The sequence below is a fragment of the Biomphalaria glabrata genome, chromosome 9 (assembly GCF_947242115.1).
Source record: "Biomphalaria glabrata chromosome 9, xgBioGlab47.1, whole genome shotgun sequence".
Classification (NCBI taxonomy): domain Eukaryota; kingdom Metazoa; phylum Mollusca; class Gastropoda; family Planorbidae; genus Biomphalaria; species Biomphalaria glabrata.
In genome coordinates, this window is record NC_074719.1 from 10,805,284 (window position 1) to 10,831,474 (window position 26,191).

General features: G+C 35.4%; 1 protein-coding gene across 4 annotated transcripts in view; it reads right to left on the reverse strand.

Annotated features, from left to right (window-relative positions):
- The window catches only part of LOC106051006 (uncharacterized), a 41,442-nt gene that overhangs the window by 13,018 nt on the left and 2,233 nt on the right, over nt 1-26,191 (reverse strand). For 2 of the 4 annotated variants that reach the window (XM_056041630.1, XM_056041627.1), the window contains exons 1-2: nt 14,300-14,457; nt 1,627-2,451 (exon numbers count right to left, since the gene is read on the reverse strand). In XM_056041630.1, the coding sequence (XP_055897605.1) occupies nt 1,627-2,357 (731 nt within the window). In that variant the 5' untranslated portion in view covers nt 2,358-2,451; nt 14,300-14,457. Of the gene's footprint in view, nt 1-1,626; nt 2,452-14,299; nt 14,464-26,191 lie in introns of those variants that run through there. The other 2 variants (XM_056041629.1, XM_056041628.1) reach the window with 2 other exon arrangements.

The window sequence follows — 26,191 nt, forward strand, 5'->3', positions numbered from 1 at the left end:
GACGTGTAAGTAAAAATACACTGGAACACTCTATAATACACAGGAACACTCTATAATACAATGGAAGATATTTGAGAATTAGAAAATACATTAAAATACTATGAAGCATTATGGAATACATTGGAATACAATGCGCAAAAGAATATACACCTTCTGAAAAAGAAAAATTGACTTTAAAGTATATAACAATTAAAATAATGAACTAAATATTCTCTATTGTTATAATGCGATTGGGGAGTTCAAGTGTCTGGGTATTTTCACAAGTAAAATCTGATGGCCCAATGTATAATGTATGTATGTTAAGATTTGTTTTTTTGGCCACTTAAAACAAACTCGTCTCCTGTATATATAGTTTTTTTTCAAGAATGTACTTCTACAGGAAACAAATCATTTCCCTTTCATTAATTTATTCTTGTGTGTAGAAACTCAAAGCCTCGAGAAGCCAATAAGTAAATTAAATGTTTACACGTCTCTTGAGTCCGCGTGAGTTCTTGTAAAGAGCATAAGAGACGTTATTGGCAAAAAGATGTGTTTCTTATAGTTAACTATATACTGTCACTGATTGAATAGCTGTAATATTGAAGTAAAAAGTCCAATGTTGAGGAAAATAGCCCACTAACTCATTGTTATACATTTACTTTTAAAAAGTTATAGGGTAAAACGAACTATTATAAAATATATTGCAAAGTATTTTATATCAAAATGCTATTCAGAAAACTGGGGAAAAAAATGAAAAAAAAAGTAATTTATATACTTTGTTTAATGCAACGATAAATATAAGAAACGGTTGAAAGCTCAATATTTTTCTACTCTACAAATCTGCCAAGTAAAAAACCATTGAAGTACTCCTCAACTTTTGATGTACGAATTCAAAGTCAAAGCCTTTGCTGAAAACATGTCCATTCCTAGCAAGCCAAGGTGCCATAAGTTTAAATAAAGTCTCGAATTGTGCGAGATATAACTTCTATGTAAGATTTTGTTATGCGAAAGGGAAAACTTTGACACAATTGATAAATTTTACTAAAGATTGATATGATTTTATAAAGTGTAGTTTTTTTGCTTAATGTTCAGTACGCCTCGCAACCAGATTCTAGATTGATAGTAAATTTGTATGAATCAAATACAAAGCTATACTTTCAGTGCTTGTGTTCATCCGTCCAAACAGTAAACATTACAGAGTGTGGGCGTGGCTTACAGGAAATTGATCGGTTAAGAATAAAAACCTTAATGGATGTTCTTGTTCAATCTAACTTTCATGCAAATATCAATAACCATAATTATATATATATATATTTTTTTGAATGAAATATTGTTTTGAATCGGAGTCTTCTTCCGTTGTAAAGCGTATGTGTTATTGAAATAAATAGGCAAGTTTGTGCATGTCTATTTTAGACAGGGATTAATGTATGTAATCCAATTTTTTTTTTCTTTTTAAAAAAGTTGTTGAATTTTATTAAAAAAATAACATTCTGCAAATGTCAATAACGCAGAGGCTAAACATAAAATTTGGAGAGAGAGAGAGAGAGAGAGAGAGAGAGAGAGAGATTGAAAAGGCAGACGATCAGGCATTAACAACGAATTGCCAGTTTATGACCCATTGATATAAAATTAAAACATTCTAATTACCTCGCTTCTGGAAGTTCCCATTCAAACTTTCCAGTCAACATGGGGAACAAGACTGCAGTGGTTCCATCCCCCACAATGTTGTGTCCCTCTAATTCAATGGCGCCAAGTTTGTGATAAAAGTACTCCCTGGTTTTAGCCAGACGACGCAGCCACGACATTCTAGACATGGAATCAAATCCCAGTATGGCGACACCGAGGCCCTCAAACCCTTCCTTCAAGGGAGGCGCCTCTTTCATGGCTCTCTGAGGCGTGTACGCCGCGGCAGCGAGTATCCCTTCGTATCTCTTGCCGGCCAAACTTGTGCAGTTTATTTGGAAGAAATCTGTTGGGACTTGAAATCCGCTGGTCACGTTGATGGCCTCGCCCCAGGTGTAGTTATAATCTCCTTCCCGAATCAGAGGCTCATAGGTGCACGAGAAACTCACGTGTTTTGTCAACGCTGCTTGGCTGAACAAAAGAGTTCCATTATAAACATAGACCCAGTTGTCTTCTCCTTTACACACTATGGGCGGATACTTTCGAAAGTGTTTCATCATAATTGGGTCATTTACTTGAAGACGAGGGTGGATGCAGACCTGACGGTTGGAGACGTCTGATTTTAACACCTTGTGGATAAATGAATGATCGCTGCCAAATATGAACAAAGATGTCAATACCCATATAAGTAAAATATAGGCTAAATATTTTAAATAGACACATTTGAGCAGCCGTACTCCAGAAGGTACTACCATTTTGTTTATGTTTTAATCTGTTTATTGGATATTATGTCGATTAAAAAAAAAAACATTTATAGTTTCTTTATATCTCTGTAAATTGAGCCTTGTTCTGTGGACAACAAAAAGATGAATGAATACTTTTAAAGACACAAAAAATGTATATGAATTAACATGAATGTCAGAGAACATCTCCAATGCACTTTTTTGTTTGGCACTATAGCGATATAACGTTGTGATACATATATCTAATTGCTCTTTCCCTGATATAAGCTTTGTTTTTTAAAAAGCATTTTTAAAATATAGTTTATATTCACTCTGCGTTATTTCTCCACACTAATTCTCGTTTCATATTAAAACTTTACACAATTATTTATTGTATTTACAAAAAGTGAATCAATTAAAAAAAAATTCTTATTAACTAGTCAGTTAATTAATGGTAATTAATTATTTTGTTTCATATTCACAAGGGAAATTAATCCTTCAGTATTAACCATAGACATAAATAAATATAGACTGGCCGATTAAAGAGTTTTATGAAACGAAAATTTGTGACTTGCAATTTTGTGTACTTTATTATCCAGTATTTATGAGCAGTATAAATGTTATGTATGCATATCTATTTCAGCCACACACCTATATATATTGTAAATAAGGAGGCAGTGTAGTTTTGTTTAATCTCTAAGAATGAAGATCATGCAATTTTTCATAATTCGGAAATCCGAATACAATAGATATACATGTTTTCAAGTAACATGAAGTTACTTCCTTCGGCCAGTCTATATTTATTTATGTCTATGGTATTAACATTATAAGGCTAAATATCTGGGTTTTTTTATTCTTTTTAGAGAATTATACATGGTATTCTCCCCTTCCTATTCTTGTAAATTAACACAATTATTCATTGTCCCTAACAAAACATGAATCAATCCAAAAATTAACCAACTGATTAATTAATTATAGGTAATTAATTTATTTCGATATTGATTAAGGAAAAAAATGCTTTTATATTGATAGATATGGCTATAAATGCACAGTTGCTTTCCTTATTTCTGCCATTTTATTTTAATTTTTAAAATATCTTTTTTATTAAATTTTTATATGTTTATATTTAGCGTGATTGTTACCTGCCTAGCGACTTCACATTTATAAAATAATACGTGCCTTATTACAATGTTCTACATTTATACCGCTGAACCTACTTATATTAAACCTTCAATATTAACATTATAACCTTCAGTATTAACATTATAAGGCTAAATATCTGAACCTTTTCTTTCTCTTTAAAGAATTGTACATGCTATCATGATCATGAGGGGAGCCCGGGCATGTAAATCATTCCCAAGATGAGCCTGAAACCCCCCCCCCCCTGACAGATATATCAAATTACAGTTACATGGTGTTTATCTAAATATCATGGCTGGACTTAGATTTGGTTATTCCCGGATACCTAGAGGGGTTCACTGATATACAATTAATAAAGCATGGAGACGCTGAAATGGGGTACCTCTTTGACTTTATTCATAATAAACTCGCTTGGACATTTTCTTTGTTCCTAACACAAAGGTGGAGGCTCTAAGCTCAAGTTGTTGTAGTTTAGAGATCTACATAGATACTGCACTGCTTATGACTCATGCAACACTTTTCAGAGCTCAATGGTATCGATTTGTTTTTTATATTTGACTCTGAGAGTCCGTGATTTGGTTACATCATACTCAATGTATATTTGTTTGTTTTCATCTTTTATTTGTTGACAACGCAACCTGTTGAAAAAGTTAATGGCGAACGTTGAGAGCAACATGCGTGTTTCTGAATCACTGAACTGTGTCGGCTTCAATTTGGGACTAGTATATAAAGCGCGTGCCAGGTTTTCTTGCGTTATATGGATATACATGATGGCCGATGAGATGAAATCCTATATAGTGATAAGTCACTGATAAGTGAAGATTTAATGATGTCCATAGCCCAAGTGTTTGAATGTCGTTAAGTCAAACAGAAGACAATGTATCCTAAGTGAAGACTTTAGCACTAGCTTTTTAATTGATTCAAATAGTAACGTCAGTCAAGTGTTGAACATTGACAATATTATTTCAAAGACTCATTTAGCCAAAAAACAAACAAAAAAGATAATTCCCAAAGTCTTATAAAAATGAACCAGTAAAAACTCTACCAGTGGACTTTTCCATGCAACAAGAAAAACGTTGTAATTACGTTTTGAAAAAAATAGACTATACATTCTTTATACAACTTATAAAGAGACTGTTTTTCTCTTAATAGAAAATGAATGTCAGATTAAACAACAATGGGACATTTGTATATCCCCTACGCCCCTGAGAGAATACTGGTTAAGCGAATGTGTAGACCTACTAGACTTAATCAAATTAATTCTATTCCAGTAGATCTAGATTGACAGGACGATGTGCACAATTTTACAGAACATTAATTTATAAATAAAATAAAACTAATAAAACCCTCAATGAATGCGGAAATACCAGAAGACGTCTAGTTTAGTTCAAGATAAATATTTTCTCGTTCTCTAGCCACATTTAAATTTAGTTCCTTTTTTAGCGGCCCCCGTAAGGGGAAAAAGCCGCTATTAGGTTTGTGCAAAATGTCCGTCTGTCCGTCTGTCCGTCTGTCCGTCTGTCCGTCTGTCCGTCTGTCACACTCAGATCTCGAAAACTAGAAGAGATATGAAAAATATTATTTCATCATTAAATCCGGCTTGAAAAGTTTAGGTGCAACGGCTACTTTTGGTTTTCTAAAAGCAAACCGTTTAATTTATAAAATTAATTATGCAAGCGATTTTTTCATAAAAATACACCAATTCTAAAACAATTACGTAAATGTAAGGGAGGCAATGTTACAATATGCTAACAAAGATGGACAATTTTTGTGTATTTTCAGTATCACTAAGTCAAATATATTTTTAAAATGTACAGGAAATGTTTACAACAAATACAAATAATAGTTAAAGTCGTTTTTTCTGGTCAACTAGCTGCTAAAATTAAAAGAAAACATTTCTGTTTGTTTATAAAGGCTAATAATGCACTTTGTATGTAAATATCACGCACATTTTTTTAAATGGACTTTTTATGCAGCGATTTTCGTGCAGTAGCGTAACGTCGCAACATGATCAGGTGCTAAACCAATTCCTTAAACTTTTTTTAAAAATCAGATTTTATTTATTTTTTGTTTAGTGCCCCCATTCGAATAAAAGAAGCTTATTTTTGTGCGTTTTGTCTGTTGGTCGGTCTGTCCGTCACGATTAGATTTAAAAAACTAGAACTCTAAAAGCTATTGAAAATCTGATTTACCCTTTAATGTTCCTCCCATAACATCTCAATAGTTTTAAGTATCTAAAATTGATTGTTCCGGATTTTTTTGTGCAAAACTAATCAACGCCAACAAATGTTTGTTTGCTCTTCTAACTTATATTACATTCAATTTCCATGCTTAAACGTTGCAAAAACACATTATCAATAATATGTTGTTCCGTTTTTTATGTAAATAGCATACTAATGCTAAATCATAATCTCTATACTGACTTATATTTCATTAAGTGTAAAAATGTTCCGGATATTGTTTTATAAAACATGAATTATGCCTAATGATTGTTTGAAATCGCATAAGGCTTTTAAAAAAAGTAATTTACTAGAATTGATTACTGAAAATTACTTTTTAGACATTTGATTTTCTTGTAAAACATAACATAGAAGTTTTGTAATCGATAAAGAAAGTTCCGGATTTTGTTTCTTACAAATCGTCGCCAGAAATTTCCGAATTTATTTAAAAATCTACTAACGCCAAATAATTGTTTGAACTCCCTCTTCTAATTAATAAACAAATAATCTTCTCATTTACGAAATAATGTTTTTACGGATTTTTATGAAAAATATTTTAACTCACTACTCTCTTACAGTACATTTAACTTTCTACCTAAAACATTAAAAAATCTAATTATCGTTAATATTATGTTCCGATTTTTAAGGAAAACAGAATCCAAACACCAAAGTAAGGTATGAAAATCTCTCCACGTGGCTGTAGTACATCTAATTTTTATACAAGACCATCCAAAAAATTTAATTAACGGTATTACATTTATCTGAAATTCTCTTTTTCTTTTACTATTTATACAAACATCCGGAACAATCTATTATATAAACTTTTCAATTGTGTTCATACCTAAAAATTATTGCGATGTTTTGAAACGTAAAATAAAGGTTAATAAATTTTTAATAACTTTTAGTTGTTTTTTTTATATCAAGATAACGGACAGACCGACTGACAGACAAAACGCAAAAACAATGTGGCTTTGATCCTTTTTAAATAATATCTATTAGAACTCAGTGCACCAATGTCTATGAACCCTCGTTAAATATCTCGTGTAAATAAAGACATTTTTTTTTTATGGTACCGGTACTAGCCTATTGTGAGGTAATGGAATTTTTTTTCTTTGACGTCATATGAATGGACTCTTTAAATGTAATGTTAAAAGAACGCACTCGGTGCACCAATGTCTATTAACCCTCGAAAAAATTGCTTGTATTAATGAAAACATATTTTAGTCTAACTAAGCCGTGTGACGTAGTGTTTTTTTTTCCTTTGACGTCACATGGAATGAATTCTTTAAATGAAATGCTAAAAGAACGCACTCGGTGCACCAATGTCTATGAACACTCGAGAAATGGCTCGTGTTGATAAAGGTGATTTTTAGTCTAGCTAGGCCTTGTGACGTAGTGTTTTTTTTTTCCTTTGACGTCATATGGAATGAATTCTTTAAATGAAATGCTAAAAGAACGCACTCGGTGCACCAATGTCTATGAACACTCGATAAAAGGCTCGTAATGATGAAGGCGATTTTTATTCTAGCTAGGCCGTGTGACGTAGTGTTTTTTTTCCTTTGACGTCATATGGAATGAATTCTTTAAATGAAATGCTTAAAGAACGCACTCGGTGCACCAAAGTCTATGAACACTCGATAAAAGGCTCTTATAGATGAAGGCGATTTTTAGTCTAGCTAGGCCGTGTGACGTAGTGTTTTTTTTTCCCTCTGACGTTATATGGAATTAATTCTTCAAATGAAATGAAAAAAGAACTCGGTATAGTAATGTTTATTAAGCCTCGTTATGTGACTCGGGTTTAAAAAAGGAATGATATCTTGATTTAGATCTAATCTAGATTTTTTAAACTAGATCTAGATTTTTATTACAGTATATCTAGATCTGGATTTATATTCTAATTAAAATTATTTTAGAGTCTAGATCTAGAATTTCTAGATCTAGTTTAGACTAAAATAGACTAGATTAAGATGTAGAATTTCAATTTCTAAACTTAAAGTGTAAAAAAAAAGTGTAGATTTTCATTTCCAAACGTTTTGATCAATATTGTAATGTTTTAATATACTAAAACTAATCTACTATTTTTTTTATTAAATTTAAATTTAAATTTACGGCAAATGAATCTTTGAAACATTATTACTTTTGACCATCGGATGGCTGCCTGGTCGTGCGGTTTGCGCGCTGGACTGTCGTTCAGATTTATGGATGGCCCAGGGTTCAAACCCTGCCCGCTCCCATCCCCCGTCGTCATGCGGGAGGTTTGGACTAGGAAGTAATTATCTTCAACTCTGAAGGAACATCCGAAACGTGTAAAGCATTTTACATCAAAATTAAATCACCTCTTGAATATTATTTGCGAATATGCAGATCCGACAGGGATCCGACTTCGACGGGGGCCGCCTCTGAGTTTGTGTAACACAAACTCTCTTTGTAATCTTGTTATTTATTAATATATATATATATATATACATTTCTTTTGACCAATTTTGCATACTAAATAAAAAACAACCATAGGTTTTAAAAAAAAATTATTGGTATAAATTATACCTAATGGCAAGCAGTTTGAAACCCAACAAACTTTCCCTTGACAATTTACTATTATGGTTTAAGATGAAGTAGTCTTCTTCCAATACACAATGATACTCCTCACTATTTTGGTACAGTTACTCATCCATTTTACAGATCTATTTCAAGAATTTTACCTGGTAATGAACATTTAATATACAACAAAACCAAAGAATCATACACAACACTTAAAAAGCTGTTACATGAAAGCCTAGTGAATAGGATTAAGTGGGGGAGAGTTCTTGGGGTGACAGAATTAAACGATACATTCATAAACCTACACTGCAAACATATCCCGCTAAAAGCTAGAGAGATAAGCTATAGACTTATCTTTGGGATGACCCGTATGGTAAGAAAACGGGCAAATGACCGTGAATGTATATTATGCCATCTTAAAAATGCTGATAATGAGAAACATATTTATTTGGAATGTCCATTATTCCTTAAAGTTAAAAGTACTGTAAGGGACTTATTAGAAGCAAACTGTGGCAACTATGTAAATGTTAACTTGTCTATTGTTTTAAACAAGCTGCCAAAACTAAAAAATAAAAAGGTGCAGTACTTTAACTTGATTATTGTTTCCGAATACAGGAATCTTGTTTGGGCTAGCTGGCTAAAAGCTCAACATAATAATAAGGTGTTTGATCCTAATCACTTAGAATTGACATTTAGGAAAATAATAGATTTTAGGGTAGAGAATTATCTAGTTTGATTTTCATATACTTGTACAATGCTCAGCTGGTATTCCAGAAATGGGGTGTTGGGGGTCAGGGAACATTCCGGGCTCACATAGGTCTCACCAACCACATGAGTAGGCATAAAACCTCAGTGCAATGCCCTCAGCCCTCTGGATGACAAAGTGGTCATCATCGAACCACGATGGATGAACTATATATATATAAAACAAACCGAACCATTAAAAGTAAATAAAGCAGTCCATAAAATTGTAATATAATCTGGGCGCCACAAAATCTAGCAGTTAAGACATTCAGAACTTCGAATAAACCGGGATACATAAAGTCCTAGTTGCCTTATATATATTTACGAGGGTCAAACTAAAAGTTAAAAGTTAGACGTTTAAAATATCTTATAGGTCTTCTCGTAATGCATTGATTTATTAAATGGAATGGGTTGCCTGAGCTAGCCAGGAAAACCAGTGACTTGGCAGAATGTAGGTCATTGGTTAATATGCATGACTAAATGCATGACGCTTAGGACATAATCATATTCTTTATTGAAGTAACGTCTATATTATATAAGACTATTTGGACTATTTGTATTACGGAGCAAATAAAATTAAACGAAAAAGTGAAAAAAAGAAGTCAACAAAAAGTATTGAACTAATACAGCGATTGGGATGTGTTTCACTAGAGTAGTACCACAGTAGCTTACCGACAGAGTACCACACTAACCTACTGACAGAATACCACACTTAGCAGATAGAGCTTTACGTTAGATGTTCCACAACAGTTGACGCAGTAATACTAGCTTAATGGTTTCTGCAATAAATGACAGAGTACCATACTAAATAAAAGAGTACTACAGGAATGACAGAGTACCATACTAAATAAAAGAGTACTACAGGAATGACGGAGTACCGTACTAAATAAAAGAGTACTACAGGAATGACAAGAGTACCATACTAAATAAAAGAGTACTACAGGAATGACGGAGTACCGTACTAAATAAAAGAGTACTACAGGAATGACAGAGTACCATACTAAATAAAAGAGTACTACAGGAATGACGGAGTACCGTACTAACAGGCATGACGATTACAAAGAATACATTGTGGACACTGAACACATATTTGAGTTATGTTGAAAAAAATCATTTTAAAAAATTTGGATTTAAAATCATATTTTGAATATAAAATACTGTGATACTTATTTAGCTTAGAGACGCACGATAGTTGACGGACGTTGAACGCGACATTTAGTGACTTTATAGGGGGGTTTAGTTTGCTAATGTTTTTTTTTTTTCATTAAGTTGGAATAAGGACTTCGGGGCGACAACATCAATTAGCGACATAGCTGAGATGTTTTATAGTCTGGACTTTGTCTTTCAAATAGTATATGTGATGTCGTTATGATTATTGTGCTTGCAAATCATCTTAGTACACCCACACAGGCTACATCTTCAGATTAACTAGTCTTACAAAAGTAAAGCGACCATACACATACTGATGCGTAACGCCTATTACAGTGGTGACTACACAACGCATTACAATTGATATGGAAAGTATATAGATATTTGAAATGAAAGTCAACTTTATTTCATATAGTAATTATTTTAAGCATAATTAAAATGTATTTGTAATGTGACATTATCATGATTTAGATTTCATTAGCTATATGGAGCTTGATCACAATAATGTTTAGGTAACTAGACAATTTTCTTTTCATGTGTCATGATAGAATTCTGTTTATATTTCTAATTAATTAAAACAATCTTGATGAATTTATTCTTAATATACCAAAAGCATAGATATGCGAATTTAGTCTAGTCATTTACTTACTTGGCTTTTTAATGTGTCATTTTCAAAACTCTAAAAGTTGAGAAGTCATCCATAAAATAGGTCAAATGAAGTCATCCACACAACAAGTCACATTCAGTAGACCAGTGTTTCCCAGAGTTTTGCTTTTAACGGAACACTTCGCTCATTGGAAGAACTTAACGAACGCTTTGGTTTTTATATGGTTGGATTATTTCTTATTCAATTGAATATTTTAAAAATAATTACACCATATTCTAAATTCACATTCTTTGACAATACCACTATTACAGTCTGAACTTCTTGGAACAATGGAGGGCACATACCACTAATACAGTCTGAACTTCTTGGAACAATGGAGGGCACATACCACTATTACAGTCTGAACTTATTGGAACAATGGAGGGCACATACCACTATTACAGTCTGAACTTCTTGGAACAATGGATGGCACATACCACTATTACAGTCTGAACTTCTTAGAACAATGGATGGCACATACCACTATTACAGTCTGACTTCTTGGAACAATGGATGGCACATACCACTATTACAGTCTGACTTCTTGGAACAATGGATGGCACATACCACTATTACAGTCTGACTTCTTGGAACAATGGAGGGCACATACCACTATTACAGTCTGACTTCTTGGAACAATGGATGGCACATACCACTATTACAGTCTGAACTTCTTAGAACAATGGATGGCACATACCACTATTACAGTCTGACTTCTTGGAACAATGGATGGCACATACCACTATTACAGTCTGACTTCTTGGAACAATGGATGGCACATACCACTATTACAGTCTGACTTCTTGGAACAATGGAGGGCACATACCACTATTACAGTCTGACTTCTTGGAACAATGGATGGCACATACCACTATTACAGTCTGAACTTCTTAGAACAATGGATGGCACATACCACTATTACAGTCTGACTTCTTGGAACAATGGATGGCACATACCACTATTACAGTCTGACTTCTTGGAACAATGGAGGGCACATACCACTATTACAGTCTGAACTTCTTGGAACAATGGAGGGCACATACCACTATTACAGTTTGAACTTCTTGGAACAATGGATGGCACATACCACTATTACAGTCTGACTTCTTGGAACAATGGATGGCACATACCACTATTACAGTCTGACTTCTTGGAACAATGGATGGCACATACCACTATTACAGTCTGACTTCTTGGAACAATGGATGGCACATACCACTATTACAGTCTGACTTCTTGGAACAATGGAGGGCACATACCACTATTACAGTCTGACTTTTTGGAACAATGGATGGCACATACCACTATTACAGTCTGACTTCTTGGAACAATGGATGGCACATACCACTATTACAGTCTGACTTCTTGGAACAATGGATGGCACATACCACTATTACAGTCTGACTTCTTGGAACAATGGAGGGCACATACCACTATTACAGTCTGACTTTTTGGAACAATGGAGGGCACATACCACTATTACAGTCTGACTTTTTGGAACAATGGAGGGCACATACCACTATTACAGTCTGAACTTCTTGGAACAATGGAGGGCACATACCACTATTACAGTCTGACTTTTTGGAACAATGGATGGCACATACCACTATAACCGGCAGTCATACTTTTTTATTTTTATTTCCAGCATAAAACTATAATTAAATACAGACATAGACAAAAAAAATACTTAATAACTTTCCAATGATTGTTTCCTTGAAGTAGCCAACTTCTTGAAGCTTGGCACATGTAAACTTGGTTTCCTTCTTTTGACTGTGTTGCAATTATTGACGTAGAACAAGCAAAATATAAGAAATACTTTTTTAAAAGGGCTTATATAAAGGAAAGAACTGTACATTTACAGCTATACATCTCAATTCTGTAAGATATATTTACATTTTCTATATAAAACCTAATTACCACTAATTAATTAACAGTTGGTTAATTTTTTTTATTGATTCATGTTTTTTTTTAAAGGTAAATGATTAATTATGCAACGTTTTCACTTGATCCGAGAATTGAAAGTGGGAGAAATAACGTGTACTAAATGTGTACAAGAGAGACAGGTACACAGACAGACAGGTACACAGGCAGACAGGTACACAGGCAGACAGGTACACAGACAGACAGGTACACAGACAGACAGGTACACATGCAGACAGGTACACATGCAGACAGGTACACAGACAGACAGGTACACAGACAGATAGGTACACAGACAGACAGGTACACAGACAGACAGGTACACATGCAGTCAGGTACACATGCAGACAGGTACACAGACAGATAGGTACACAGACAGACAGGTACACATGCAGACAGGTACACATGCAGACAGGTACACAGACAGACAGGTACACATGCAGACAGGTACACATGCAGACAGGTACACAGACAGACAGGTACACAGACAGACAGGTACACATGCAGACAGGTACACATGCAGACAGGTACACAGACAGACAGGTACACATGCAGACAGGTACACAGGCAGACAGGTACACAGACAGACAGGTACACATGAAGACAGGTACACAGACAGACAGGTACACAGGAAGACAGGTACACAGACAGATAGGTACACAGACAGACAGGTACACAGACAGACAGGTACACATGCAGTCAGGTACACATGCAGACAGGTACACAGACAGACAGGTACACAGACAGACAGGTACACATGCAGACAGGTACACATGCAGACAGGTACACAGACAGACAGGTACACAGGAAGACAGGTACACAGACAGACAGGTACACAGACAGACAGGTACACAGACAGACAGGTACACAGACAGACAGGTACACAGACAGACAGGTACACATGAAGACAGGTACACAGACAGACAGGTACACAGGAAGACAGGTACACAGACAGATAGGTACACAGACAGACAGGTACACAGACAGACAGGTACACATGCAGTCAGGTACACATGCAGACAGGTACACAGACAGACAGGTACACAGACAGACAGGTACACATGCAGACAGGTACACAGACAGACAGGTACACATGCAGTCAGGTACACATGCAGACAGGTACACAGACAGACAGGTACACAGACAGACAGGTGCACATGCAGACAGGTACACATGCAGACAGGTACACAGACAGACGGAATGATTTGGTTTAAGATTTGTAAACATATAAATAAGAATTTGGTTGCAACATAAACATTCTTGCTTTGCCTAACAGTAGCTTGTCGAATGTTGCGGTATTCTTTAGAAAAACTCGACCAGTAATTATTTAATGATAGATCTTTGTCAAAACCTAGATCAGTTCAGAGTTCATAGATATATTGTAAGATTTTTTTTCCATTACAGAGAAGAGCTATAGAAATCAATCTGCTTTCAGTTCAAAGTTCATAGATATAACGTTGTTATAGATTTTTTCGCCAATTCCAGAAAGAGCTAATAAAATCCATTTTTATTGTGCATTTATTTTGAACTTATTTAATCCCTTCAATAGTCCGAGGAACACTGACTAAGACCTAAGCAGGACATTTTGGGAATCACTGAAATAGACAAATAATACTTACAAAGACAATGGCATGCGTAGAAATCTAGAGATCACATACCAATGTTAAATCCACTTTAAAAACTTTTCTGTACAAGATGTAGGAGTTCGTATCCATTTACCTCGCTAAAACAGAGACAATTTTATATTCCCGTTAAGAGACAGGCTATAAAAATCTGGCCAAGCCACTAGCGGATCCAGAACTTCGGAGTGGGGGGGGCGATTTTTTTCCAAACCCTAACCCTAATGCCCAGTAAACCCTAACCCTATGCATAAACGTGCGTACAGCATATATATATATATATATATATATGAAAATAAAAAAAAATAAAAAAGCAGTGTTTCTTAACATTCGGCGAAAAAAAAAAAAAAGTCATGTTGAGGCCTTTCTCTTGATAGCTTGGGGTTCTGGGGGAATCACTGTAAGCCTTCTCATTGGGGTTCGGGGCGAAGCCCCGACGCCAAAAGCGTTTTCTTGTATTTTTCACTGCAGACACGCGTACTCCAGACATCTACAGCTCATTACTAATTAATGGGGTTCGGGGCGAAGCCCCGACGCCAAAAGCGTTTTATTGGATTCTTCACTGCAGAAACGCATTCTCCTGACAACTTCAGCTCATTAGTAATCAGTGGGATTCGGGGCGAAGCTCCGACGCCAAAAGCGTTTTCTTGTATAATTCACTGCAGAAACGCATTCTAATGGTATCTACATCTCACTATTTATCATTGGGGTTCGGGGCGAAGCCCCGACGCCAAAAGCGTTTTCTTGTATTTTTCACCGCAGAAACGCGTACTCCTGACATCTACAGCTCATTACTAATTAATGGGGTTCGGGGCGAAGCCCCGACGCCAAAAGCGTTTTATTGGATTCTTCACTGCAGAAACACATTCTCCTGACAACTTCAGCTCATTACTAATCAGTGGGATTCGGGGCGAAGCCCCGACGCCAAAAGCGTTTTCTTGTATAATTCACTGCAGAAACGCATTTCCATGACATCTACAGCTCATTATTTATTAGTGGGGTTCGGGGCGAAGCCCCGACGCCAAAAGCGTTTTCTTACATTCTTCACTGCAGAAATGCATTCTCCTGACATCTAGAGCTCATAAGTAATCAGTGAGGTTCGGGGCGTAGCCCCGACGCCAAAAGCGATTTCTTGCATTCTTCACTGCAGAAACGCATTTCCATGACATCTACACCTCATTATTCATCCTATTAAAAAAGGAACTTTTGAAAAAAGTTTTACTTGAAAAATATTCTAATATGAATTTATAGGCCTTTACTACATTGCAAATAAAACGATTAGAAGATACCCCACATATTTAGATTAAGGCTTTGAGGATCGCCGCCGAAAACAAAAGTTCGAAAAATAATATTTATATAAAAAAAACTCATTTGTAAGTTATACATTTATTTCAATAGGCATGTTTGTAACTTTGTTTTGTTACAGAACTATAATCTAAAGCTCTAAAATAAATTTCTGAAGTGGAAGGAGAAATGAAGTGGGCAAATTAGATTCTACTCTAAATTTTTTTGCAATTTTAGGATTCAAGCATAAATTGTGAGCTGTGTCCCAAATTTAACTAGAAAAATTGCAGATTGAGTAAAGATTGAAAAAAGGCAGATTGGAAAAGAATATTTCTGTTGAGAACTCATCTCAATCGTTATTCTTCTACTGAGAAATTTGGTATGAATTCCAAATTTTCCAAAGCAAAGTCTTTCGTTAAAAAATTATTATTAAAAAATGATGAAATTACAAAAACTCTGTCGCCATATATAACTTTTCTGTTTTAAAACATCGTGTTTTCGTCTGGAAAAAGAGGGGCGGTAGAGTGAAAACGATTAATCCTCGATCCTTTTTATAATATTTGCTAATGATTGCATTTGGCATTAAAGAATAGGGGTGGGGCGACTCGATATAAGAATTTAATTTATAGCATATATAAATAATATTAGTGACAGATTTTTTTAAAAATTGTAATATCTTAACTATAAAACAAAAAAAGAAAAAGTATTGTTTTGTCCGATGGGCGGAAGGCGATTGCATGAATCGCCCCTCCCACCTGGTACAACCCTTTTTCATTTTATATTTACTAATGATAAAATTTGATATTAGAGTGTGGTGCGATATAATATACAATGGGTTCACATATCAATATGTAGCTAATATTATATAGATATTCAACTTATTTTGTTCACAAACTATGATTTCTGCATAAAAATAGGACTGCCCCCCCCCACTCAGAGGGCTAGAGTGGGAAAGACAATACAATCAATTCCCCCCCCCCCTTTACCCCACCGAATCGGCCTAGATACCATAAAGGGAGCGACATAATATAAAAATTATATTTTAACTCAACTAATTTTGCTCACAAACTATGATTTCCCCATTAAAGTAGGACCGCCCCCCCCACTCAAAGGGTTTAGGTGGGAAAGGCAGTAGAAGTATTCGCCCCCCCCCCCATCGGCCAACAGGGGAAAGACATAATATAAAGATTGGTTAAAACACTAATAACAAGTTTTAATCATATAGATATTTAATTGTTATTGTTAGCAAGCTTTGATTTCTACAAATAAATTGGACCGCCCCCCCCACTCGAAAATTTATGGAAGGGGGGGGGCGGTATTGATGCCACCCACCCCCCCCCCGCCCGACCCCATTAAGTCAGCCAACATACTGGGGGGGGCGAAATAATCTTTTAAAAAGTTGAAATATAAATAATTAGTATATATTATTAACATAAGTAATAAATTCGTATACAAATTGTGTTTAATTCTGTACTAAAATTCGTCCGCCCCCCCCTTCGGGGGGGGGGGGGGGTCGGCCGAGTGGGGGGGGCGATCGCCCCTACCGCCCACCCCCTGGATCCGCCAGTGGGCCAAGCTGTCGTGCTCGTTTTACAGGAGACCTTATTGCGTTACGTCTAGTCAAGCCGTGTACAGCTTCGTTTTCAGAGACATCTACTGCGTTTTTTGACGGTGAGGAAGACGCATTTGTCTTACAAAGTATGCAGACTTATTTTGACGTCTCATCCACAACGTAAATTTAAAACAACAACAACTTCTATTAGAGGCCTATTTTTTTTTTTTGCAATTTCCAACCCCCCTCCCATCCCTGACTGGGTGAAGGAAATAGGTGGGCATTTTTTCCCCACTTATTTATCTAATAAAAAAAATACAGACTTAATTTAAACACTTTCTTTATATAATTAAAAAAAATAATTTAATAACGGTCTAGTCCAACTGGAGCAGGGCAACGTTCAGATTGATACAATAATAGAATGAACATATAATTATTCGTGAATAATAATCAAGAGTAATGTTCCCTTCCCCTTTCAGACCTTGTCATCTCTTGGGCAGATGATGCAAAAGGTCATTTGTTTTTGTGGCCCACGGCTAACGAGGGTGTCACGTGGACAGCAGAACGACCAACCGCCTTTACTTTCCGCGACTAATGTCAGGTACCGATTTGGGGTGGATGGACTGAGAGGCGAAAGTCCCAGGATTCGAATACATAATGTCCTATGTTTCTACTCTCACAATATATAATGTCCTATGTTTCTACTCTCACAATACATAATGTCCTATGTTTCTACTCTCACAATATATAATGTCCTATGTTTCTACTCTCACAATATATACTGTCCTATGTTTCTACTCTCACAATACATAATGTCCTATGTTTCTACTCTCACAATATATAATGTCCTATGTTTCTACTCTCACAATATATAATGTCCTATGTTTCTACTCTCACAATACATAATGTCCTATGTTTCTACTCTCACAATATATACTGTCCTATGTTTCTACTCTCACAATACATAATGTCCTATGTTTCTACTCTCACAATATATAATGTCCTATTTTTCAACTCTTCACACACAATATGTAATGTCCTATGTTTCTACTCTTCACACACAATATATAATGTACTATGTTTCTACTCTTTACACACAGTATATAATGTCCTATATTTCTACTCTTCAAACACAGTATATAATGTCCTATATTTCTACTCTTCACACACAATATATAATGTCCTATGTTTCTACTGTTCACACACAATATATAATGTCCTTTGTTTCTACTCTTCACACACAATATATAATGTCCTATGTTTCTACTCTCACAATATATAATGTCCTATGTTTCTACTCTCACAATATATAATGTCCTATGTTTCTACTCTCACAATATATAATGTCCTATGTTTCTACTGCTCAGCACGTAGTCTCTTATATATACGAGTGCTATTAGAGCATGGAATGGGTTGCCTGAGCTAGCCAGGAAAACCAGTGACTTGACAGAATTTAAGTCATTGGTTAATATGCATGACTAAATGCATGACGCGTAGGACGTAATCATCTTCTTTTTTGAAGTAACGTCTGTATTATATAAGATAAGAAGATAAGAGACAATAGAATGCACAGATTGACCTACTTTCCCGCTAACGATTGACTTACGAGGCAATCTCAACACTGAAAATGCAAATAAAACTTAAATCCTAAATGCTGTTAGTAAGATTATAGACCTTGGCCAAGTAGTTTGTCCATGTCTAGACTGCACATAATGTATTCGCTGACATTGACGTTAGATACAGGCACAAAACCAAGGAATTCTTCTCGAATACAATCGCCATCAACAAATCCAACGCTTTAACACATCAATTCAGTGCCAGAGATATCTGCATTTTCATTACTGAAATACCAAGAAAACGCAGTTAATTCATGCAGTTGCCAGTGCTCCGTCGATACAAATCAACGTTTTGACTCAGATGGCAATGGAAGAACTTTCTTATATCTCTTCTATCGTGAACCGGATGAAGCGTTTAACTTGCTATTTTATTATGCGCTAACACTGACCGCAACTCCGCAAGACGTAAATACATTTACCAATACAACTGCACTCCTCAATCTTGTTCAGAGAAACTTTCCCATATATCAAAATTGAAAGATAGCTGGCAAGGATTTGTCCTCCAAGACTTAAAAAAAAAAACTTTTATCATATTCTAGGCTTTTATTAAATATAATCTACTATATAAAGCAGAAAGTAAGGCGTATGTATGTATGTATGTAAGTATGTATGTATGTATGTATGTATGTATGTATGTATGTATGTATGTATGTATGTATGTATGTATGTATGTATGTATTTCACCGATCTTGATAAAACTTGGCAGAAATGTTCCTTGGGTACTAACTTAGACCGTAGTGTATGTACTGTAGCCCTAAAACAAACTTAAGACCCTAAAAAAAAAAATTGCCCAACTCTATAAAAGTATTTTATCTTATAAATCTAGGCCATGTTTACATGCTGTGTCTAAAGTCTAAATGATGAGACAAGATGGAGAGGTCACGCATGCGCAGAGATGAAAATCTCTAGACCTAAATTAGCTCTCATTCAAGAAAACATAATTTGGTTATTTTACACATGAACATACAAATACGTGTCTATTCATTTCATTATTTGATGCACATTAAACATCAAATTTGAGTTTACAAAACATTTTTTAAATAAAATCGTTCGCTCTAAAATTTAAATGTAAATAGCTTTAAACGTCTTAACATACTTTTCCGTAACTTGCGGCACCATTATATCGCGTAGTGATACAAATGAAATGAACGCCAGAGGTCATAATATCGCGCATTATAAAGGCATATTATAAAACTAATAAACTACTTACATAATACAAATTACTTTCCAATGTGTTTTTGTAAGGAATTTAAGCCTACAGTTACCGATTGGGTTTAATTTTTATTTTTTTAATTTAGACCTCTTAGCAACTTAGCTAAGAAATGATGAATGAAACACGGTTAATGTATCTAGGTCAACACATTACATCTAGGTCAGTGGTTCTCAACCTTTTAAGCTCGGCGACCCCTTTTTACAATCCCCCACTCTGCCGCGACCCCCCCCCCCCCTCCATACACAAATACAGAATTGTAGGGTAGACAATAACAATCCATATTTTCGATGGTCTTAGGCGACCCCTGGCAAATGGTCAATCGACCCCCAAAGGGGTCGCGACCCACAGGTTGAGAATCCCTGATCTAGGTCGACACAAGCTCACATCACAGTGTTCATAGTCTTTTACTATAACAGGCTCAAAGTTTTTATTTATTGACTAGACTACTGTGGCATTCACATTGTTTAGATTCTACATCTAGAGCTGCATAAAATTAAACTAACAATGTTATATAAACAATTACATTCACGCGTTCGATTTGATTATAAAATACAAGATGAATTTATTTATTTTTTAAATTGTCATCTTTTTGTTCACGTCATTATTGAGTATTCAAACGGAATCAATGCAGGCTATTTGTAGAAAGAAAAACCCGAGCAAAGCCGGGTAAAATTAAAGCTAGTGATAACTCTAATAGTGTGCAAGTGAAAACAAATCGTCACGACTAACATGCTATAGAATATTGAGTAGCAAGGCTAAATAAATCGCACATGATCGGACATGAACTACAAATGAGCCTATTCTAGTTTATCACAATAACAGTTTTTCCTTATTAGCTTCATTTCAGTGGAAGCACTACTTGTTAAGTTGCTTCCTAGTAGAAGTTAACTGATTTGAAGGTGTAAAAAACTGGCTAAAAGTTGGTTACTCAGAATTCAGAGGGGTGCACCTACATGGTTAGCGATCAATTCTTGATAAGCCTAGGCTAGTCTACTACAGCTGTACTTCAGTCACCAGTTGAAGCACTACTTGTTCAGTTGTTAATACGATTCTGATTGATCTGATGGTGCAAAAAATGGCTAGAATTTGGCTACCCAAAATCCAGGGGGTGCAAGTGCACCCCCGTGCACCCCCTGCTGGCGCCCATGATTATTTGCTAATAAGCACTCTATACCCAATAGACTGGTTCAGTTTTATTCATATAGTTAAATCAAATTATTGTTTAAGTATATTCTGTTTTGTCCTAGTAGTGCCTAACACAAGTATTACATAAAAAGCAAAAAAAAAAAAAAACAACAAACCTACTTAAAACTACAACTCTGCAGCGATGTAACCCAATAGTCACCAGACTTACGACAGGAGTTCAGGAATATGGTCAATGTCAAGCTTAAAACCCAAAATCGAGACACTACACGCAAACCCTTAAACAGAGCTTGTGCGTGACGCGGGTGGTGGCCCCTCTTGACTGTGGCTAAAACGGATTCACGTGAACAGCAACTTGGAAACATGGGGAAAAAAAAAGAAGGTCCACCATTTAAATTGCGTCGTTTATGTCAAACCGTTGCATGTTCTGCTTCTGTGTGATAGACAGAGGTGGATATAAGTAACAACGTGTCTCAACTTTTGGTCTAAAATAACCCTGTCAAGTCTGGAATAAATTATAAATAAATGATTCCTGGTCGATACTAAAGCGTTAAAAAACGCTGGGCTTGACATGGCTAAATTGACCGCGCAACATCTTTGGTATCGGAAATATTTGTGCTTGTGTGTGTGTGTGTGATTTCAATTCCTCTTATCAGCTTGCAAACGCTTCATGGGTTCTGGGTGCGTGGGTGGAAATGTATATCGAAAACGGCTTTAACGATTTTTCTATAAATTTGAACGACATTTTATGAATATCTTTGGGAATAAATACTTAGTATCTAATTGACCACACAGGAAAAATTCTGGTTTTATCGTTATAATTTTTCCAAATATATTCATCTTAAAATTATATATTTGGTCTAGAAATCTATCTTGAAGACAACCCATTAGAAATCTATCTTGAAGACAACCCATTAGAAATCTATCTTGAAGACAACCCATTAGAAATCTATCTTGAAGACAACCCATTAGAAATCCCGGAATATATTCACTTAAGAGTTAAATAAACAAATTGACATTCAGGAGCCTTTGAGCGCCGTCTTATGTAGAAATAAGTCTAGACTTCTGGGTTTTTGTTTTGTTTCGTAGTCTGGACCTGTATCTCCAAAGTAGAATCTTCTAAATCATATTTCTAAATAGATCAAGTATTCTAATCTAGACTACGGTCTTTTCAAGTCTAAATCACCAAACTAGAAATTGAAATGTAAAGTTATACATAGAGGTAACCAGAATTGATTTTTTTGTACACAAAAGGAGACACTAAGGTGGGGTAAAAGAAATGTTACATTTATTATTCGTTTAATAGTTATCAAGAGCAAAGTAATTGCTTTTACAAAACAGTCTCCAGCTTTATAAAAGGAGGCATTATCGTTTTAAAATAGTTTTTTTAGCGGACCCTTAAAGGGGAAAAGACGCTATTAGTGTTGTGTAGAATGTCCGTCCGTCTGTCCTGTTTAGATCTCGTAAACTAGAAAAGATAGTGAAAATCCGACATCATAACATTTTAGACCATACAAAGTTCTTATGTAACGGCTACTTTTTTTTTTTTTCTGAAAGCGGAAAATCTAATTTTTTAAATCACATAAGCATTTTTTTAAAATAATAATACACCACTTTTACAACTATTTACTGTTAATACTAACAAATACGGGAGGCTCTATAGTAAGAGCAATCACGGCTCACCGTATATGTAACACATTTATGTAAAAGGTTTTAGATTTTTCGTCACAATTTTTTTTACATGTGTATTGCTAAGTTAAGTAAGTTTTAACTACTACATTTACACATAAAAAATATTTGCTTTTTTTTTTAGAGAAAAAAATCTATTTAATATGAGTATAACCTGGACATAATTTAAAACAACAATAATTAAGTAAGTTTTTCATAGTATCACGTAAACTGCAGCACTACTCAATGGACAAATAACACTTAACTAAAGGATTTCTTTTTCTTTCCTTTTTTTTTTAAGGAAATGTTTTGTTTTTTTTGTGGTATAAGAGACTGACCCTTTACAAAACCTGCCTTTTTACCTGCCTGGGTGGGCCACCTCGGGGGCCAATTTTGAGTTTGTGTTTCCACACAAACTTTCTTTGAAACCTTGTTTTTTTTTATATTTTAATTGTTTCTAATTTTTCTTCTTTTTCTGGCTGTGACCTGGTCAAGCCACCTACCCAATAAAAAGTAGGTCATGTCTTGGTATAGTTTGGAAGCTCTGACCATGGCCAGATTTAAATAATTTGAGGCGTCAAGCGAATGGAATTCAGTGACCCCCCAAATGAAATAGAAAATTAACACATAAACAGCGAAAAACTAAAATTAGGCAATTTATTCAAAACCTATTGTACTTCAACAATAACATCATCGGGACAAAGTTTCGGTCTTTAAGAAAATTACGTCGGCCTCCTGCGAGGCCCCAAGCCAATGAAGGCCCAAAGCAGCTACCTAGTTTGTCTATGCCTAAGGGCGGCCCTGCTCTGATCAGATCCATTGTTGTCCTTAGCGAGTTAATTGAAACCAGCAGTTACCGAAACACCAAGAAGCTATGTTAGTTGACAAGCGGTGAAGAATGAGACGTTCTAACCAGCTTGGGGCAATCTTTAACTTGATTACAATACCGTACAGGACAAAAGGAAAGAGGGGGGGGGGGGCGAGATATAAAATGGTCCAAACTTTAAGAAGCAGGTGTAGAGATAAAGAATTGCGTGCGCAAACACACAAACACACACACTACGAGTATCTCGTACGTTACAAAAAAAGCTTTATGGTCCTAATTGTATTACCCCCTGCCCCCCATCGAAAATTTTTTAAATCCATCCTTACTTTAGTATACAATAATTTACTAAGACATGAGTCTTACCTTTGCCTGGGGGTGGCCATATGCAGAAGTGATATTACTGATACTCAGTTATAAAAAAAAAAAAACATGACTTGTAGTTCTTCTGGGTCCCATAGATGATCAAGTTTAATTGATTAATTTAATAATTATTTTTTCAAGACGGCTAGATGCAATGATCTTTGGCGTTATACCACCAAATACTTTATGTAAGACATAGTAAAGTTACCCTTTCAGACCCTGTGGTCTATATGGCAGATGATGTAAAGGTCATCTGTTTCTGTGGCCCTACAGTTAACGAGGGTGTCATGTGGCCAGCACAACGACCAACCACATTTACTTTTTCCCAACTTGCGTCAGGTACCCATTAGAGATAGGGGGACTAAAAGGCGCCCAAAGATCCCGAAATTAAAAATCTAAGTCTTCACCAGGATTCGAACCCGGAACTCTGGACCTCTCATTTAAGACATAGTCCCACTCATAAACATTTATCTTTTCACAAAAAGTTTTGTTTGTGATTAAAAGAACTGTAAATTTTGTTCAATGCCTTTTAAGAATAGCGGTACGTGACGTTTTGGCGCCGCCGTTTTGGCGACGCCGTTTTGGCGACGGGACGTTTTGGCGCGAGCCGTTTTGTCGACGGGACGTTTTGGCGCGAGATATCATTTGACGATAATTTAATAAGCACGTAGCTTTTATAACAATGTTTATTTCACTCTACCATAATATTGTATGTATAGTATGAATTCTAACACCGTTCAGCGAATTGTTTTTATTAGCAAGTGTTTGGTATGTATAGCTGGAGATACCATACAAATAAACCAATGTTAATGTAAACAAATAATTGCATCAATTTTTAGTCTATCATCGTTTCATTTTTTTATATTTTTGTTTTTAATTTTAAAGTAATATCTTAAAAAACGTTTTTGAAAATAAAAGTGTGCCTCTTAATAAACACACATACACAAGCCAAAATGTTTATTAAAGAAAATGATGTGAAACACAAACACACATTTACATTTAGTACGTGAAAAATATGTCTTAACACAAACACTCATGCAAAACATAGATATGAATAATTCTTTTAAATGAAATAATACAATAAACTTACATAATATATTTCGCGCCAAAACGTCCCGTCGCCAAAACGGCTCGCGCCAAAACGACATTTGCGCCAAAACGGCGGCGCTAAAACGTCCTGCTTCGTAAGAATAGACCTGGAACGTCAGTACACAGAGGGGTAACGACAGGGGAGCCAGAATGTCTACAGGACAAACAAGATTGTCCAGAAAAGTGTTCATTTTTTGGATGGCTGCCTGGTCGTGCGTTTGCGCGCTGGACTGTCGTTCAGATTTATCGATGGTCCAGAGTTCAAACCCCGCCCGCTCCCATCCCCCGCCGTCCTGCAGGAGGTTTGGACTAGGAAGTAATTATCTTCAACTCTGAAGGAACATCCGAAACATGTAAAACAAACACTTTTTTAAAATCGAGTTCTGAAAAAGATATTTTGTAACGAATAAACCCTGTCACAAATGACTTATTTTGTTTCTTAATCTATTATATAAAGCAGTCCATTTCTAGTTATACAGGAGACATTCAATTGATGTGATCATAATTTGCTAATGTGGATTGAATATATAATCTGTTTTTAGTCCATTTAGACAGATATTGTATTATTTACAAATCTGATTATAAATTATATTTCTGAAAACAGTTCTTGAGGTTTCCAAGACACTTTAAAATTATTCCTTAGTAGATGATGAAACTGATCTACACTCAAATGGTAGAAGGTTTTAGACATTTGTACCTTCTTGAAATGCTAAATTTTACACTTGATCGTGTACAGATTTTGTAGATTGATTTATTTTACGTGAACTAATAGTCGTTGCAATATATTTTGTTGTTTCGTACACATTGTCAATGGTTTGGACTTTTTAAATCGTAATTAAAACTGTTAAACGGGAATATGAAACACACTTGGTGTCAGCGCAAAAATTAGAATAGGCACAGGGATACTTAATAAATATAGCTTTTATATAACGCTACTTTCATGCTCAGAGCGCTATGGTCCAATCTCATTGGTTAACCAGTAGATGGAGAAGGTTTTCCGTGCTGCCTTTAGGCGCTCAGTAAACACAACTCTGCTAGAATCATGTGTCGAACCTCGAGCCCCTTTCATAGGTAGCCAAGCCAAGTTCAAGCGTACTTAGCCTCTCGACCAAGCTTCACACTTTTGTACTTTTGTTGTACT